At 40.9% G+C, this 15966-nt stretch overlaps 2 protein-coding genes across 5 annotated transcripts in view; one reads left to right on the top strand and one right to left on the bottom strand.

Moving 5' to 3' along the window:
- The first annotated feature begins 1870 nt into the window (after window positions 1-1870).
- Window positions 1871-3767, top strand: b3gnt7l (UDP-GlcNAc:betaGal beta-1,3-N-acetylglucosaminyltransferase 7, like). Its single transcript, XM_017411381.3, has one exon. The coding sequence runs from the start codon at window positions 2109-2111 to the stop codon at window positions 3342-3344; it is 1236 nt and encodes a 411-aa protein (XP_017266870.1). The 5' UTR covers window positions 1871-2108; the 3' UTR covers window positions 3345-3767.
- The window catches only part of cep104 (centrosomal protein 104), a 26369-nt gene continuing 13954 nt past the window's right edge, over window positions 3552-15966 (bottom strand). For 2 of the 4 annotated variants that reach the window (XM_017411378.3, XM_025004882.2), the window contains 9 exons: window positions 14217-14417; window positions 13435-13521; window positions 13067-13154; window positions 12495-12570; window positions 12161-12269; window positions 11897-12035; window positions 9750-9823; window positions 7698-7785; window positions 3552-5940 (listed from right to left, as the gene is read on the bottom strand). In XM_017411378.3, the coding sequence (XP_017266867.1) occupies window positions 5804-5940; window positions 7698-7785; window positions 9750-9823; window positions 11897-12035; window positions 12161-12269; window positions 12495-12570; window positions 13067-13154; window positions 13435-13521; window positions 14217-14417 (999 nt within the window). In that variant the 3' untranslated portion in view covers window positions 3552-5803. The remainder of the gene's footprint in view (window positions 5941-7697; window positions 7786-9749; window positions 9824-11896; window positions 12036-12160; window positions 12270-12494; window positions 12571-13066; window positions 13155-13434; window positions 13522-14216; window positions 14418-15966) is intronic. The other 2 variants (XM_017411380.3, XM_017411379.3) reach the window with 2 other exon arrangements.

The raw sequence follows: 15966 nt of genomic DNA, 5'->3' as shown, positions 1-15966 counted from the left end.
CTTACCGATTAAATGTAACGCCGTCCGGACATTTTCCGTGAAGATTTGTGCAGAAAAATGCAGCATAAAAAGAAGGCATTCCTGTATTGCTGAGCGCAAAAGCGGAGCTGTATTACTATCGTAAGATGGCGGCGTTTTTAGCTCATCCAAAGTCACGTGATGTCATGTCTATCCATATAAGTCATTGGTCATTGCGCTCAGCGGTCATGACGTCCCCGTACGTCGGGCACGTAAATGTGGATTTCAGCGTTATTTACGTTCTACGTGACGCGCTACGTAAATAGAGCAACCGCGTCTGTGAATATCAAACCGAACGTTGACGCTACTCAACCGTTTCGCGTTCGGACAAAATGTCAAAACTTGTTTTAAGTCTTAACACACACATTCTGATGCGATTCTGAAAGTTTTCTCTCAATTGAAAATGTCACAGTGTTCGAACACACAGTTTCACGCCATGTTTTTAAAGATAAAAATTGTTTCCCCGCACTAAGGCCTACCCAGTCAAATTTTGAACTTGCAGTGAAGTATGGAGCTTTATGAGTGCGTGTAAAAGTACACAATTGTCGAATTAGGTTTTATTCTGATTAAATACGTTCGTGTTTGTGGGTAAATATGTGAGATAGTAACAGGTTGGTTTGCATGGGAAGTTTGTGTCGCGTAAGGTAGCAGAGAGGAAGAACAGCGCGCAAACAAGGTGTGATTCTCCAATATGTCCACAAGAGGGCGCCAGAGGTCAGCCTTGGATATTTGGTTGCTTCAGGTTTTAAATAGTTTGTCATAAAATCATCTACAGTTCAAGCTGAACGGAGATCAAATCCACAAAAGTTGACATTTCATGTATGTTATTTAATGTTTTTTATTGTTTGTTTTTTACGAGGAATAATAATAGTAATAATAAATAGTGTTTACCTATTATTTAAGTGGTAGAGATTAAAGTAGACCAGAAAATTTCACAACCACAAAACAGGAAACACTTCAAAACTAAAACACAGCAGCAGAAGGTACAAAAATATATACTGTTTAGAAAACCTAAAACACTTTTCAAAAACTCAAAATAAAAATAAATAAACATCACAAACTCAGAAATGCAAGAATAAAAAAAAACTTTACCTTTTAGAGAACATAACAAAACATCCAAACACAAAATGTTTCACAACATAGAAAAAAAAATTAAAACACACATATGACCTAACAAGTAACACAAAAAGCCACGTTTTATAAAAGAATATAACAGAGAAAACAATAATGTGACAAAAGGCTTCATCACAGTCAAACCTATCAGGAACCCAATAGGCCCTAAATGAGCTGCCCTTTAAAATATCCTTTCCTTTAACCATTGTGGGCCCTTGAAAGGTTCAGATTCTAATCTCACATTACAGTCAGGAGGGCATCTGATTAGATTTAAATTTATTCTATAGCACCACAATGCCTCCAAACATAAAGCCAGCCAGAGGGACCAGGAGAGGTGCAGCGGGTCAAACAGCTCCACAGATCAATGATATCAATAATTATAATAATTATAATGAACTCAGAAACTGTGCTGATCAGCCTGCTTTGAAACAAATTAAATATAAAGTCACTGGAGTCATTTTGGGTTTCATAAAGTGGCCAGAGCTGAGGATTATTTTAAAGCCCTCATCTCTTCTCTTTGCGCATCGCTGTAGCTGAACTCTTAAAGTCATTTAAAACAGTTCTGATTCTCATCTTTTCATCAACAGGAATGTGCAAACTGACAGACACAAAGCTCAACAGTCATGATGTGGCGGACACCTGATGAGTTTTTTGAGAAACGGAAGTGGCCGCTGGTCCTGGATCAGTGTGAATCACCAGGAGGAGGGGATCTTTGGGGATGGGAGGCGGTGTTGTCTTGCAGCAGGTCTCCAGTCTGCTCGGAGACAAAAACAGAGGGGAAGAGGTCCGGGGGACCAGCCGGCTGGGACAAGGGGTCCTTACAACAAAGCGCAGCGGTGTGTGCCATCAATGAGCGCCGCCATGGGTTAAACTGGCCCCCAGGAGCAGCGACTTCACACCTGTCCCCGGCGGCTCCGGTCCTGAAACACTATGAGGGGTCCAGCGCCTGAGGGTCCCCGGGCGCCGCGGTGACAGCCATGGAGCACTTTTTCCGGAGGAAGCGGGGCGGTCTGCTGAAGTCCCTGCTGAGCCTGTCTCTGGTCTTCGCGTCTTTCCTGATGATCCAGAAGCTGAAGCTGTCGGAGAAATACGCGACGGGGTCCAAACACGCGAGGGACGCGAGCTGGTGCGGCTCGGAGTGTCTTTCGTACAAGAAGCGGGTGGTGAAAACCAGCTTCTGGAGCGCAGAGAGCCCGGTGCCGAGCCACGAGCAGGACCCGCAGCCGCCGGTGACCGGACAGGCGCCGCCGGGCTCCTGGGACGCGCAGGTGCTCAACTGCAGCGAGGACGCGTCGGTGAAGAGCCAGGACTGGTTCCGACGCCTGGACCCGCGCTTCCACCAGTTCGTGCTGCGCAGACACTGCAGGTACTTCCCCATGCTCATCAACCACCCGGAGAAGTGCGCGGACGGAGACGTGCACCTCCTCATGGTCATCAAGTCCGTCATCGAGCAGCACGACCGGCGCGAGGCTGTGCGTAAAACCTGGGCCAATGAGCTCACTGTGGACGGCAAGAAGATCCGAACCTTATTCCTGCTCGGAACTCCGACGGCGGACACCAAGAACCTCCAGAAGCTGATCGAGTACGAGGACATGATCTACAAGGACATCCTGCAGTGGGACTTCATGGACACGTTCTTCAACCTGACCCTGAAGGAGGTCAACTTCCTCAAATGGTTCAAAATCTACTGCCCCGGGGTGCAGTTCATATTCAAAGGGGACGACGACGTGTTCGTGAACACGCACAACCTGCTGGAGCTCATCCACTTCAAGGTGGAGGAGCGCAAAGACGCCGACCTGTTCGTGGGGGACACCATCTCCAAGGCGATCCCCATCCGGAACCGGCAGAGCAAATACTACATCCCCAAAGAGCTGTACGACAAGCCGTACCCGGCCTACGTGGGGGGCGGCGGGTTCCTCATGTCCTCCCAGCTGGCCAGGAGGCTCTTCGTGGCCTCGGAGGACGTGGAGCTGTACCCCATCGACGACGTGTTCCTGGGCATGTGCCTGAAGAAGCTCGGCGTGGCGCCGGAGATGCACGCGGGCTTCAGGACTTTCGGGATCACGAGGCACAAGGTGAGCCGCCTGAACAAGGAGCCGTGCTTCTACAAGAGCCTGCTCGTGGTGCACAAGCTGAGCGCGCAGGAGCTGCTCCGGATGTGGAGCGTGGTGCACGACGAGGACCTGGTGTGCGCGCAGAGGGCCTCCATGTGACGGACGGTCGGCCTGTCCGCCTGCAGCTCCCACACTGAGCACTCCGGACCTGTTGGGGGTGTTCTGATCCAGCACCTGGAGCTGCGCTCTCAGATGAAACGGTTGGAAACTTGGCTGCTGTGAACCGAACAGTTTGGATCCTAACTGGGCATCCAGTCTTGTTTTTGTTTCTCCAAATTGCCATTATTTCTTTTTGTGAAACCACTAAAGCTCCACATTGTGAAATCAAACATTTGAAGTTTGTGCCATTTCAAATTGTATTGCTCTCCTTTTAAAACCATCGATTTTCTTCTTGGTTCAAGTGTGTGAACATTTTTTTTTATTATTATTACTCTTCAGGTGTTCCCTCCTGCAGCATATCATCATTTTCTAATTGTCAGATTTACATGTGACTGCAGCAAAAAATAAACAACTGCAACTGATTCTGTAGAGCATTCTTAAATTGTAATTTAATGTATTTGTGTATTAAATGTTTCACCTTCCTGCAGTATGACCGGCAGCTGCAGGCACCAAACCAAAGAAACTCGGACTGTAATTTTGCAGATTTATGTGTTCAGTGGAAATAAAACTGGAGTCTTTGGTCAGGTTTATAAACACACAATAACTGGTGTTAGTGTTGAATTAATAGCTCAGGTTTGGACAGCACTCTCCTTGGAGCATCACCACTGAGACCTTCAGGCTGATATTTGGTCATCCACATTGTTTATTTGAATACAACTTTATTTAACAAATACAAAATACATCTGCAAGAAGAAAAAAAAGCCAAAATTATTATTATTATTATGAATATTCCGAAAATACTGACTACAGTGCACAAAAAGCACCATTAAACATCCACTGTTGCCATATTCTGAGCACAGAAAGTCAACATGAAGAACTGGAAAGTTAGAAACCCTGAATGTTTAAACTACCAAAAAACAGCACTTCACTGTTTGCGTCGCTTTTAACTTAGATGCAGTTATTTTGGAGAAGAAATGCAAAAACTACAATTCTAAAAACACACTGAAAGCTCTGAGAGCCATTTAATTCGATCAGATCGGAACATTCATCCTGTCACTTGTCAAGTGTTTGAGTAAATTAGAGATAGATAAGTTGATCTAGTTGTGTCAGTTTTCAGTGCTTCAAAGTGATTGTTGGGGTCAGTCTCTTTCCTCCCGAGAGCAGCCATCTTTGATCCTTTCAGCATTTCCATTTTAATGATCTCTTCATCTGTAAGATCATTTTCGTCCCTCTCAGTTTTACTTGAGATTGTCAGTGGGCAATAACCAGGAAAATAAATACCGTGGTTAAAAATTCAGCGGTTTAACATCTTCCTTTTTTTTGGCAAAGTGCTCCTTCATCCCCTGTGTACAGCTCCAGACAAGCAATAAAAAGAAACGTGAGCAGATGGGGACAATACAGCTTCACCAGACTCTTAATGGCTTTTGGGCTGAAGAATTGCCTGGCCGGTTGCCATGGAGTAAAGATTTCTGCTCGTAACTGAACCTCAACCTCATCCTATCTCCCACTGCTGGCTCTGCAGAGACAACAGGGCTTTTTTTAGTAACATTCATTGTTTTCTAACAAAATAAGGTGACTGGTTTCATATTTCTCGATACTACACTGATTGTCAGTGGGGAACGGTTGTGCAGTTTCATCCTGTGACAACTCAACAAAAGGGAAAGCTTGTTTTTTGGAGGGTGTTCTTTTTCCGATTTAAAACAAACAAACTTTTAGCTAAATCAGATGTCTGTGCTACTTTAAATAAAATAAGTCCCTGATTATCCCGTGAAAACAAATGGCCCTGATGATGTCAGGGTGATGCAGTGGGTGTTGTTTCAGCTTGGACACGGCAAATTTCCAACAGAGAGCCTGCATTTTGCAAGATGTGAGCGTTGACAAAATAAACAAGTTGCACTGTAAAGATGCAGCCTGTTGAAGTACTGGAAATGCAGCAATAAGCACATAGGATTTCTGACCATACCAAGAGCGGAACATCAGCGAATGCAAAGGCTTTACTTTTGAAATAATTCTTTTACATAAAAAAACCCTCTAAATATATATAAATCTTTCTTTTCTATGTGACCTCAACTTAACAGAAATACAATACTAAACCCAGACATTACACACTAAACATCCTCTCTCCAGAGGCTTCAGGTGGCAGTGAGCATTATGAGACTCAAGAGGCTTGGTAAGGAGATATTACACAGAACACCCTGTGCTCATGTGTGCTGGTCCAACAGGTGTTTGATGCTGGAGGTTTGATGTTTTGACAAGACTGAGTCAATTCTCATCGTTAAACACGTGAACTCGCCTCTGACCAAACAGGTAAGTCTCTCAGAACTGGAATCAATGTTCTGATTATTTTTGCCTCTGAGCTGATGAAACCAAAGGACATCTGTTTTGAATTTTTAAGTGTGGGTTTGTGTGAGGACGTGAAGTCCCTCCTTTTGGGTGTTGGAGGTTGTGATGAACCAGCGTCAACGCTTCCCTGGTGTATATTTCCTTGCCAAGGGCGTCAGGGACGGGATCCGACTGCCTCTGCCCATGGGCCTGGCTCTGGGTCCGGCTCCAACCGACAGCATCTGCTTCAGCTTAGTTTCACCCACAGCCCTGCCTGGACACACAAATACATCAACAAAAGTCCATTCATACACAAAACAGAGAAATCGACACCTCTCTGATCTCATGTGATGTCTTCTCTAAAACAAAGCAGTCTGCAGAAACTCTGATGTGATGTGTTAGGGTTTTTTTTTTTAATTACCAGCCTTTGTGTTTATGTGCAAAACATGCCTACATGTCACACCGAATGTCAGAGATATTAATTGAGTTAATTTGTATCATGTTTACATATTATCATGCTTACAGGCACCAGCCAATCACCCAAGTAACGTCACTGTACCTCTGATAATCTTTGTATCAGGATTGATACAAATACATTCTGTATTTGTGTGATTATTCTGTTTGGCAGAACGGGTCCTGACCGATTCAGCCCCCATCCATTCCTTGTTTGTAATAAAAAGATGCTGCTGCTACAGGACTTCAGAACTCGCTGGAGTTTGACCCAAAAGGTCATTGCTCACGTGACTTCTCCTTTTGCAAAAGTATCCTAAAAGACAATTTACTCTCTCTCTGTGTGGTTCTTTGTTCAGGTTGGGTAACTTAAACCCTAAAATGATGATAAACAGGAAGATTCTGTGATGATATGACTGTATGTCAGGAGGGTTTCTGTTCAGTGATGACATCTTTTAAGGTTTATGCTGCAATCACATGACACTTACTGAAAATATGAGCATTAGAAAAATTTTTCAAAAGAGTGGAGATTTTTAATCTTTGTAGTACTGGCAATGTCCAGTAAGCATTATATATTTTATAAATTGTTCAATTTTCATTCAGTTTGGGATATTCTCATATTGAATTGTTGAAATTTTATTCACTGATGAGACACTTTAAAGGTGGAAAAATACAATAACATAAAAAAATGTAATTTGAGTTTGAACTTATTTATTTGGGACAAGTACAGCAAGATTAACCTGAGAAGAGACAAGCTGCACCGCATCAGATGAGAAGAAAAACTCAAAGACCTGAAATCATTGTCACCTCACAGCATTACTTTTATTCAGTTTTGATTAAGAGGGAAAAAAAAAACTATCTATGTCAAACTAAAATGATCTGAAGATGCTCTGATGCTGTGACTTCCAAAGTTGGGGACCAAGAGTCAGGATTTGGGTTCTTCTCTGAGTTTCTTTTGTTTTGGGTTTGTTGTTCTGTTTTTGGTTGTTCCTGTCTTTAGTTTTGTGCTCCCTGTGCCCTCTGTGTTCTTTGTCATGTTCTCTTGTCCTCATTCAATCATTTGTTTGCCTGCCACGCCCATCTACACCTGCCCCAAGTGTTGTAATCACTCACCTGTGCCCACTTCTCCTAATCACCTCCTGTCTTTAAAACCCGGTCATCTCCTCCACTGATCTGTTGTCGCTTCATGCGCCATCTGGTTCCCCTCATGTCTTGCCTTTTGTGCTTTTGTCTGCCTTGGATTTTGTTTGCGGTTTTTGTATTTAGTTTTGTTTTGCTGCCACGTCACCTTTTGTTTTTTTCCTTATTTTTTTGTTTTTTTCCTTATTCTTTTCTTATTTTTTTTTTTTCCTGAAGCTCATTGTGAGTCTGCGCTTCGGGTTCGCCTCACTCTCCACCACATCTGACACCAAGTGGGAGTCTCCAGAAATCAAATTCAATTTAGAAGTGACTGCTAATGATTTATTTTCCCTGTAATTGTTACAACCTGAGATTTTTACCAACAAGCAGGGGTCTCGTCTTATGGCTCCCACACCATGTTTTAGTGGGTAGCTGGAAGCAGGAGGTGAATGAATGCTTTACCTTGTGCTGGCTGGGTTTTCTGGGATAGCGCAGTCCTGCGTGAGTTCTGCTTACAGCCGTCTCTGCCCATGAGGTGAGTCTTCCAGGCCTGGAGAAGGGACAAAGTGGCTCAGTGAGCTCCACGTTTTCTGACAACCACAGGTGACTGTAGGCCCAGTCAAGGCCTGAGTGGTTGCTCTCCCTGCCACTAACACTGCAGGCTTTCATTGAGTTTACACCCAGAGTTCCAGCAAAGAGAAGCTGTGAATTTCTTCACCTCTTTAAGCAGGCATCAAGTTAAGAAGTACAAAACAAGTTTAAATATTATTAACTTACTTAAATTCTCCTTTTTCTTGCTTTTTTTCTTTTAGTTTGATTTTGTAGCTAAAAGTATTTTTAAACTAGAAACGATGTTGGAAGAAATGACTCATATTTGTACAACGAACAGCAACAATAGGTACTGAGGCAGCAGGAGCAACGCCCAACTTAATTCATATTATGTAGTTCAGTCTGTCTTACACATCCAGATGAATGTAAATCACTGGTAGCTTCCTCTGTGATTACCTAAACAAAATGCTACTGTACTGAAATAAGAGGTTTCATTTTATTCTAAACCAATTTAAAAAAATATATCATTTCCATAAATGAGCAGTTTACAGGTCAAATTATTATCAAACATTAACTAAAGCAGCTAAGCAGACCTTTGGTATACCTAATATTTAACTTCTTTCCTTTAGGGCTGACAAATCAAAAGTAAAGAACAAAATTTACTCCCTTTTTATAACATCAACTATTAATATATCAATTATGAATAGATTTTGTTGAACTTTATTAATCTATTAAGCATTTTATGTACACTTTCAGCTTGTTTGTTAACTAATAAACTAAAGGTATGTAAAATGTTGCGGCAAACCAGATCAGATGGGTTTGAATATAAAATGTGGTTTCTGGAACGATTATATAAGTCAGGGGTGTCAAACTCCATTCCTCGGGGGCCGCTCTCCTGCATGTTTTAGATGTGTTTTTGCTTTAAAACACCTGGTTTCAATTGATAACTTGTTGCCCTGCTCCTGGAGAACTTGATGATTTGGTGAGGAGGTAATTAAACCATTTGAATCAGATGTGTTGGAGCAGAAAGACCTAAAACTCCCAGGACAGTGAAACCTCGAGGACTGGAGTTTAACACCCCGGCAGAAACCATGAGAACATAAAATAAAATTATAGGTTCTGGTTACATCTTTTTGTGAGGCAGAGGAACTCGTAAACAATCTCCATATTCTTCTTAAACCTCCCTGGGACAATAAGGTTTAGTAACAAAAGTGCAGCTGCAACAGCGCTGACATTTGAGAACGGAAAAATTAAACACAGATAATCACAAACGTTATGTGATACTGGTAAATATTACAGCTCTTTAACTGCCATGCTTCTGTATATTTCCATGTTTTCCACAACCTTTTTGTAATTATTACCCATTTGCGACAATAAAATTTTTTTTTTTTTTAAACAGAAAATGTTTGCAGCTTCAGATAAAGATTGAGACAAACTAAAACCGTTTTACAAATAAAAGAATGAGGAAATTATTTCCAGTGTTTAACAGTGTGACAATCACTGCATTAAAACAGTTTAGACACGAGTCACGAGGAAACCTTTGTTTAGTTTCTTGAAAATAACAAGAATGTGATGATATAGGAAAAAATTGCAGGCCATGAAGAACAAAGCTGTGACTCCTTTGAAGCTGTTTAAGGACAACAGTCGTGTTAACAGTTAATGTTTTGTGTTGGCTAAGGCCGATTGGCTGTGGTGGCCTTCTTGAACTGAGTTGACTTCAAAAGCTAAGGAGTTGTAGACATGCATCCAATGACTGCTTTCTGAGAGTTTCATTAAAATCTGTGCAGTGGTTTATGAGATATTTTACTGATGGTACAGACAAACAAACACACACACAGACATGAGGAAAAACATTATCACCATTTCACTTTTGACACCGGACGATAATAAGCCCAAATATCACAGAGTCGTTTCAACCCTTGCAGAATATCAGTTGATATCCAAATGAAAGTAACAAAGTCTCACCTCCTCTCCAGGGGGAAAGTTGCTGTGACACAAAGGGCAGTGGTTTACGGTGGAGCCGTTCCTCAAGCTGAGGGCTGAAACATAAATATGATACATTTTAAGCAAAGTGCTAAGCAATTACAAAACAGCCTACTGAGACTCCACAAAAATAAATGAAATTACACCACTGAAGAAATAAGGAAAGTATTCAAGGTACCCTTGAGCATTGGGAATACAACCTACACTAAGTCACAATGCAGACTTTTCCATCTACTCCTCCCCACAGAAACAAAGGCCTCATTGGTATAAATTATTTTTGTAATATATGTATGGTGACAAGAATAAGTGTGAATTATATAACGTTTATTTGAAAGAATATTAAAGTTACTGGCTCTGAAAGCCAAATAGAAGCGGCTGAAAGGAGCTTCATTTGTAGGGTGGCTGGGAGGGCCTAGGAACACCTTGAGATCCCCCAAGAAGAACTGAAGAGTGTCACTGGGGAGAAGGATGTTTGGGTTTCTCTCCTGGACCTGTTGCCTCCACGACCCGAGCGTGGGTAAGAGGTAGAAGATGGATGGATGGATGGCTCTGAAAGCACCAGTTTAAAAAATATAAACTAAGCTTTAAAAGGTGTTGGTAGTTTACTACATATTCACTGAATCCAATCCTTGTGATATGCCAAAAGTTCAATAGCATTAGGAACACTGTCAGTATCACACCTCTTTGAGGAAACACAACTGTAACAGTCAAGGGAAAATAAACCCAAAGATATCAAAAGAGAAAGATTAATTAGGTTTTCTGGGTGATGAAACAAAGGCAGGGAAGAGTAAGGAAAACATTATGGAGGGGTTTGACTGCATGTGTTGCAGCATGTTTTAGCACCTGAGGGTAGTTTAAAAAATGCTGTATTGGGTAAGAGCCTTTTGAAACAATAGCACTTAATAATTTCAATGAGGAAGTTAATATTTGATGTATAAAGGGAGAGTTTGCTGAGGAGGGTTAGGGACTTTCCAATCTGTGTTGGCAAACAACCAGAGATAGATAAGAAAAGTTGTTTATCTTCAACAAATGATTTCAATTGACAGGAAAAAATGTGCCACCTGAACAAAATACCATACGTCCCTGTGCTGTCCTCTAATAGAGGACTGGAGCTTAAAGTGAAAGTGCAACCGCCCATGTGGAACAAATAGGGTGAGATGGAAGTTTTATATATAAATATATGTATAAAGGATTCCTGGTTAAAGAATCTAAAGCCCAGTTCAGATCCAGCTCTAGCATACAGTATGTTTTGCAGGATATGGACAGAGTTGAATGCAGATTTAGCTCCAGTCTCTAAGGCCACATTTAGAGGTGCAGAAATACATTTATCAATGAACACAAACCAGACCTGAGGCACATTAAAGGACCACCTGCAGACATGATGCGTCTCCAAACAAGCAGCAGTTACTACCTGGATATTTATTTTAGCTGTCAGTTCTTTTGGAGAACAAACAAAAATTTTACTGATCTGGACTTTTAGGACCATTACTATTGATACAAGATGATTTTGTTGGGATATTATCGCTGAATATATTATTAAAGGAAATGATGGGTGGGTTTCCTCTAAGATATAATGCTGGTTTGATTGTTGTTGGAGCTGATAGTAGCTGCTGTGGTCAACATTTCGTAAAATGCTCTGAAGTACAAACCCTCATCCTGAAAGCTGTCCACTTGTGGACCAGGATCAGCCAGGATGTTTACTAGTACTGGTCTGAATGGGGCCTAACTGCCCTCCAGAAATACCCTGCAGATCAAATAAACCAGCTGAGCTGAAATGTAAACTGCAACATTTGTGGGTGTTTCTTCATTTTCCCATTAGCATTGACTATTTTGTCAGTTGCCGCCATCTTTGTTTATCTTTTCAGATTTAAGTCACATGGATCATTAGACATCTGAAGCCTGTTGGTGGCCTACAGATTAAATCAGATACCATAAACATCAATCACCAATAATTTTGGCTTTGGCTCTTAGTTGCATGGACCCACCTCTCTTCAAAGCATTTAATCTTTATCTGTGCTTCCACCACATATAGTACTAAAGGCAAAAACAACAGCATAAAAAATAAGATTCCAGTGAAACAAAAAAACAGACTGTAGTGTGTTTCAATGAAAGAGGGACAGAAAACCTACAGTTACAGGTTGGACCCTGAACGTGACAAGTCAGATCTTCTGTGTGCACAGCCTCCGAGCAGCGGGAACACTGGCTGAACTTGGACCTGCTCTCACATTCCCCCAGTAGGTGCTCCGTGAAACTGGCTATCTCAACTACCTGTGAAGGCAACACATATCTTTGTGGGGAATATCTCTGATGAGGTGATTGAGCAGATAAGGAACTTTCTTGCATTCAAATACATTAAAAAAATTACAATCTCTTTTGGCGATACAACGCTCTACCTGTCTGCATTCGTCGCAGCGCCGCAGCATCGGACACTGTTTCCAGTAGTGGATGTCCAATCCATCTTCTGTGAATGACTCATCTTTTTTACCACAGAATATGCACAAGCTGAAACAACATTGTAAAGACCTTATCAAACCAGTTCCAACTTAGTGAATATTAAAATGAACAAATAAACAAATCAGCCAGAAGAACTAACTGTGTGAAATCTTCACATAAAGCAATAAACCTGTGAATGTGATACTATCAAAAGCAAAGAGTCATAAATACTAACTAAATACTCCCATGATTTCATTTACTTTATACAGAAAGACAGAGGTTTTCATTTCTTACTTGTCCAAATACTTGATAGAGTGCTGTAAATTATCCACACTGCCAGTCGGTTTCCTCTGAGGCCCTTTGGTGACACCTGCAAGTGAAAATGACAGAATCTGTTGCTCGTCAGAACAGCAATGATTGCTTTCCTTCCTGATGTTTCTTTTTCAGACATCAAGCAAATCATATCAATGGCTATTAACAGAAAACTAAGAATAAAATAATACAGACAGAGTGTATTTGATCACGTAAAATAGTATTTATAGTTCTATCATAAGCAAAAAGACAACTTCTTATCTTTAGTTTGCTTTACATGTTCATGCTATGCTAAAGGAACAAAACAGGTGAAGGTGAGGAAATGGGCTTTCTTATTCATGCGACTTCAGAACATTTAAAATTTTCTATGCGTGCATAAAAGAAGCACATTTTTACGCATATGATTTACTCAAAAGTGAGCTTGACATCAGTCAGACAGTCGTGTTTTGTTTCATTAAGAAATTTAGACCTCGTGGTATCCAGTAAAAAGTGTGTGAGACAGACTTATAGGTAAAAGTATTTTTGAAAAAAATAAAAAAAACATATGTACATACATGCTTTGGCACCTTTTAGAGACTCTTTATTGACTTTGTGTTGTTCCTTTTTGGGTGTTTCTCCTTTGGCGCTTTCATTCTCTTGCTCCTAAACATCAGAGAGGAAAAACAGAAACAACATGTCCAAAGACAACTTTTAAAAGAGATTAAATGATATCAGTTTAATGGTGGCATAGAGTGACAGACAGTTAAGAACAATATTGGAATTTCAGTGAATCTTATGTCTAAACAAATGGCATATATTTTAAAATCAGAATAACTGTGTGACCACCTACAATGTGAAAAATTTACCAAGCCTGTGTTAAGTCATAAAAGCAGGTTAGTAATTGTGAAGGGAAACAATGTCATTGCAGAGGTGATCCACCTACTGTGATGTCTTTCAGGACAGCCGGCTGCTCCCGCTCCTGAGGAGAGTGGACTTCCTCCTTCTCCTTTTGTCCACCCTTCTTTAAAGTCTATATGAAAAAGAGCATGCCCTTAGCCTGTTTGTTGGAGTATCTCAGAACCTATTATGTCCTTTGTGTCCTGCTCCGTTTGCTCACCATAAGATATTTCTATTTTAAAACACTCCTTTTGTCAAGTCACTGTGATGAGCAAAACTCAAAAGTATAAAACGAGGCTCTGTGAGCAGATGGTCACCATTGTTACAGTGTGGTATGGCTTCTCACAAGAGTCCATTGCAGCTACACAAACAAATACCAAAGGTAAACTTTAGCACATTTGTGTTGATAATAAAAAACACACAGCTGTTGTTAGAACTAATTCACAAACAATACAATGAGTGTGCGTGGATCCGATGGCTATTTGTTTAAACAAATTACCAAAAAGGAAGGATGTACAGTTGGTTTTGGTAAAGCAGATTGTTTTCTATGTAATATAAAACCTCAATGTGTTTTTCTCACTAAAGCCAGCTTTAGATAAGGAAAAGCCTCATCTACAAACCTGTCCTACGAGTTTTAGCATACATTAATGATCCCATCCACCAAGTCTCGCAGCTTCACTGTCCATCAACCAGCTGCTCCTGCATGACTGTTTTGTTTACACAGTAAATACTTCCTTTACCCTTTCCCACGATAGGCATTACAAAAAAGATATTATCTGATACGCTTATGCATGTTTGATATTCCATGTAAAGACAACCAGTACTTGCCTGAGTTTCCACCACCTTGCCATCAACCTTAGCAAAGCCGTCAAAAAGGGTTTTGTAGAGGAAGTTCTTCCGTGCGACAGCGTTGCTGGGTGGAAGGTAGCTGAGGACGGCAGACCTGTGCTGCTGATACATGGCTAACATGATGCGCACCGCCAGCTCCCGCACCTCTTTAGCGCTGTGCTCCAACGCACCTGTACAAAACTGTTAGGGGCAAAAGACTTTCTGTGAACAGGGACTGACAAGCTATTGGGATTCAAATTTACATTTTAAACATGAAGTATTTGTTGGGCATGACTCTCACCTACTACCACACCAAAGTTTTGCTCAATATCTGATAAACTGGGCGAATCATAGTCATGTTTGTGTTTATAAGGTCACTTAGCTGTGGCAGCCATCTTGAATGGGGTTGAATTTAAAATGAAGGTGTACATCTAATGATTACTTTCTGAGAGTTTCATTAAAACTTATCCAGCGATCATAAGATATTTGGCTAATGTTACAGACATATAAACACACACTATCCCTGTACTACCTTTGGCGGCAGATGATAATTTATAAACTGAAGCAAATTATGTAAACCATGGATAGCAGCCATTTTTATGACTATAATCCTATTTTAAGAAAAAAAAAATCACGCAACATACAAAGTCGATTCCTGTCGTCACCATTTTATCAGCTAAATTTCTTGTTTATGAGAATCCAGAATCAGGCTGACTGCATTATTTTTCCGATTTTCCAACAGGTGCATAATGAGATTTAAAAAAATCTAAATGACATGGGTACATTTTACAGGTCACTTTATAATAATTGCTTTACACAACTCTATGTTAAGCCTTTATTCTGTAAACAGGACTGCTTAATGACTTGAAGGTATTGTGATGTAAAAAGAGCCCATTATGTCAGTGAAGACAGTTACATCACAGAGGTATGGCTGCCAGCAGGGAACATAAACATGCAGAGGTAAACTGCGTTAAAAGACCACCCATCCTTTCTTTAACAAGCCTCAGGGAGAGCCTACCATTATTCCGTTGCCTCCGCCGACCACTTCTCATTTTAATTACAGGAAATTTAATCGCCCCCTTCCCCCCACCTCAGAGCAGATCACCCAGGTAACATCAGAAGAAACGGAGAAATGTTTGAACTATTGCTGAGATACCACTGCAGCAAAGAGGGCTGGACACATGACGTAAAAGTGCTGATTAGAAAGAGACAGCTGCTCAAAAAAACAACTTTAATGGGGTCCAGGCAGTAATTTGCCCCCTTTGTGAACATATTCAATTAAAAAAAAAAAAAAAAAAAACCTCACACACACATAGGTACTTTCCAACGCTTTTAGAAGGTTCTTTAGATAAAATGTGCAGTGGTGGTTTATGCACTAACTATTGGGAGTTCATCTAAAGATTGACAATAAGATAAGTATTAAAGCGGTAAGGTGGTAGGCGATATGAATTCCTTCAAGCAATGCTAGGCATTTAATATAGAGTTTTAATTAAACATCAAAGACACAAAATTAATCTATAATACATAAATAAATTTTAGCTTTAACATCCTGTTTGTGTACGTGTTTCTTCTCCAACTCTTTAAAGTGACAGTTGTGGGATGAAGCACTGCTCTTTTGTCACATCTCAATCCAGACTGAAAATATTGTTGCAGCAAACATTTGAGGCAGCCACAAAAAAGGGGGGGGGGTCCGACTCTGAGCAGGCCTGCCTCAACATGTATATTTAAGCCACACATTACCACTTGTTTG

This window comes from Kryptolebias marmoratus, linkage group LG8 (genome assembly GCF_001649575.2).
Source record: "Kryptolebias marmoratus isolate JLee-2015 linkage group LG8, ASM164957v2, whole genome shotgun sequence".
Taxonomy (NCBI): domain Eukaryota; kingdom Metazoa; phylum Chordata; class Actinopteri; order Cyprinodontiformes; family Rivulidae; genus Kryptolebias; species Kryptolebias marmoratus.
Note: the sequence above shows the minus strand (reverse complement) of the source record. Positions and strands in the feature narration are given on the sequence as shown.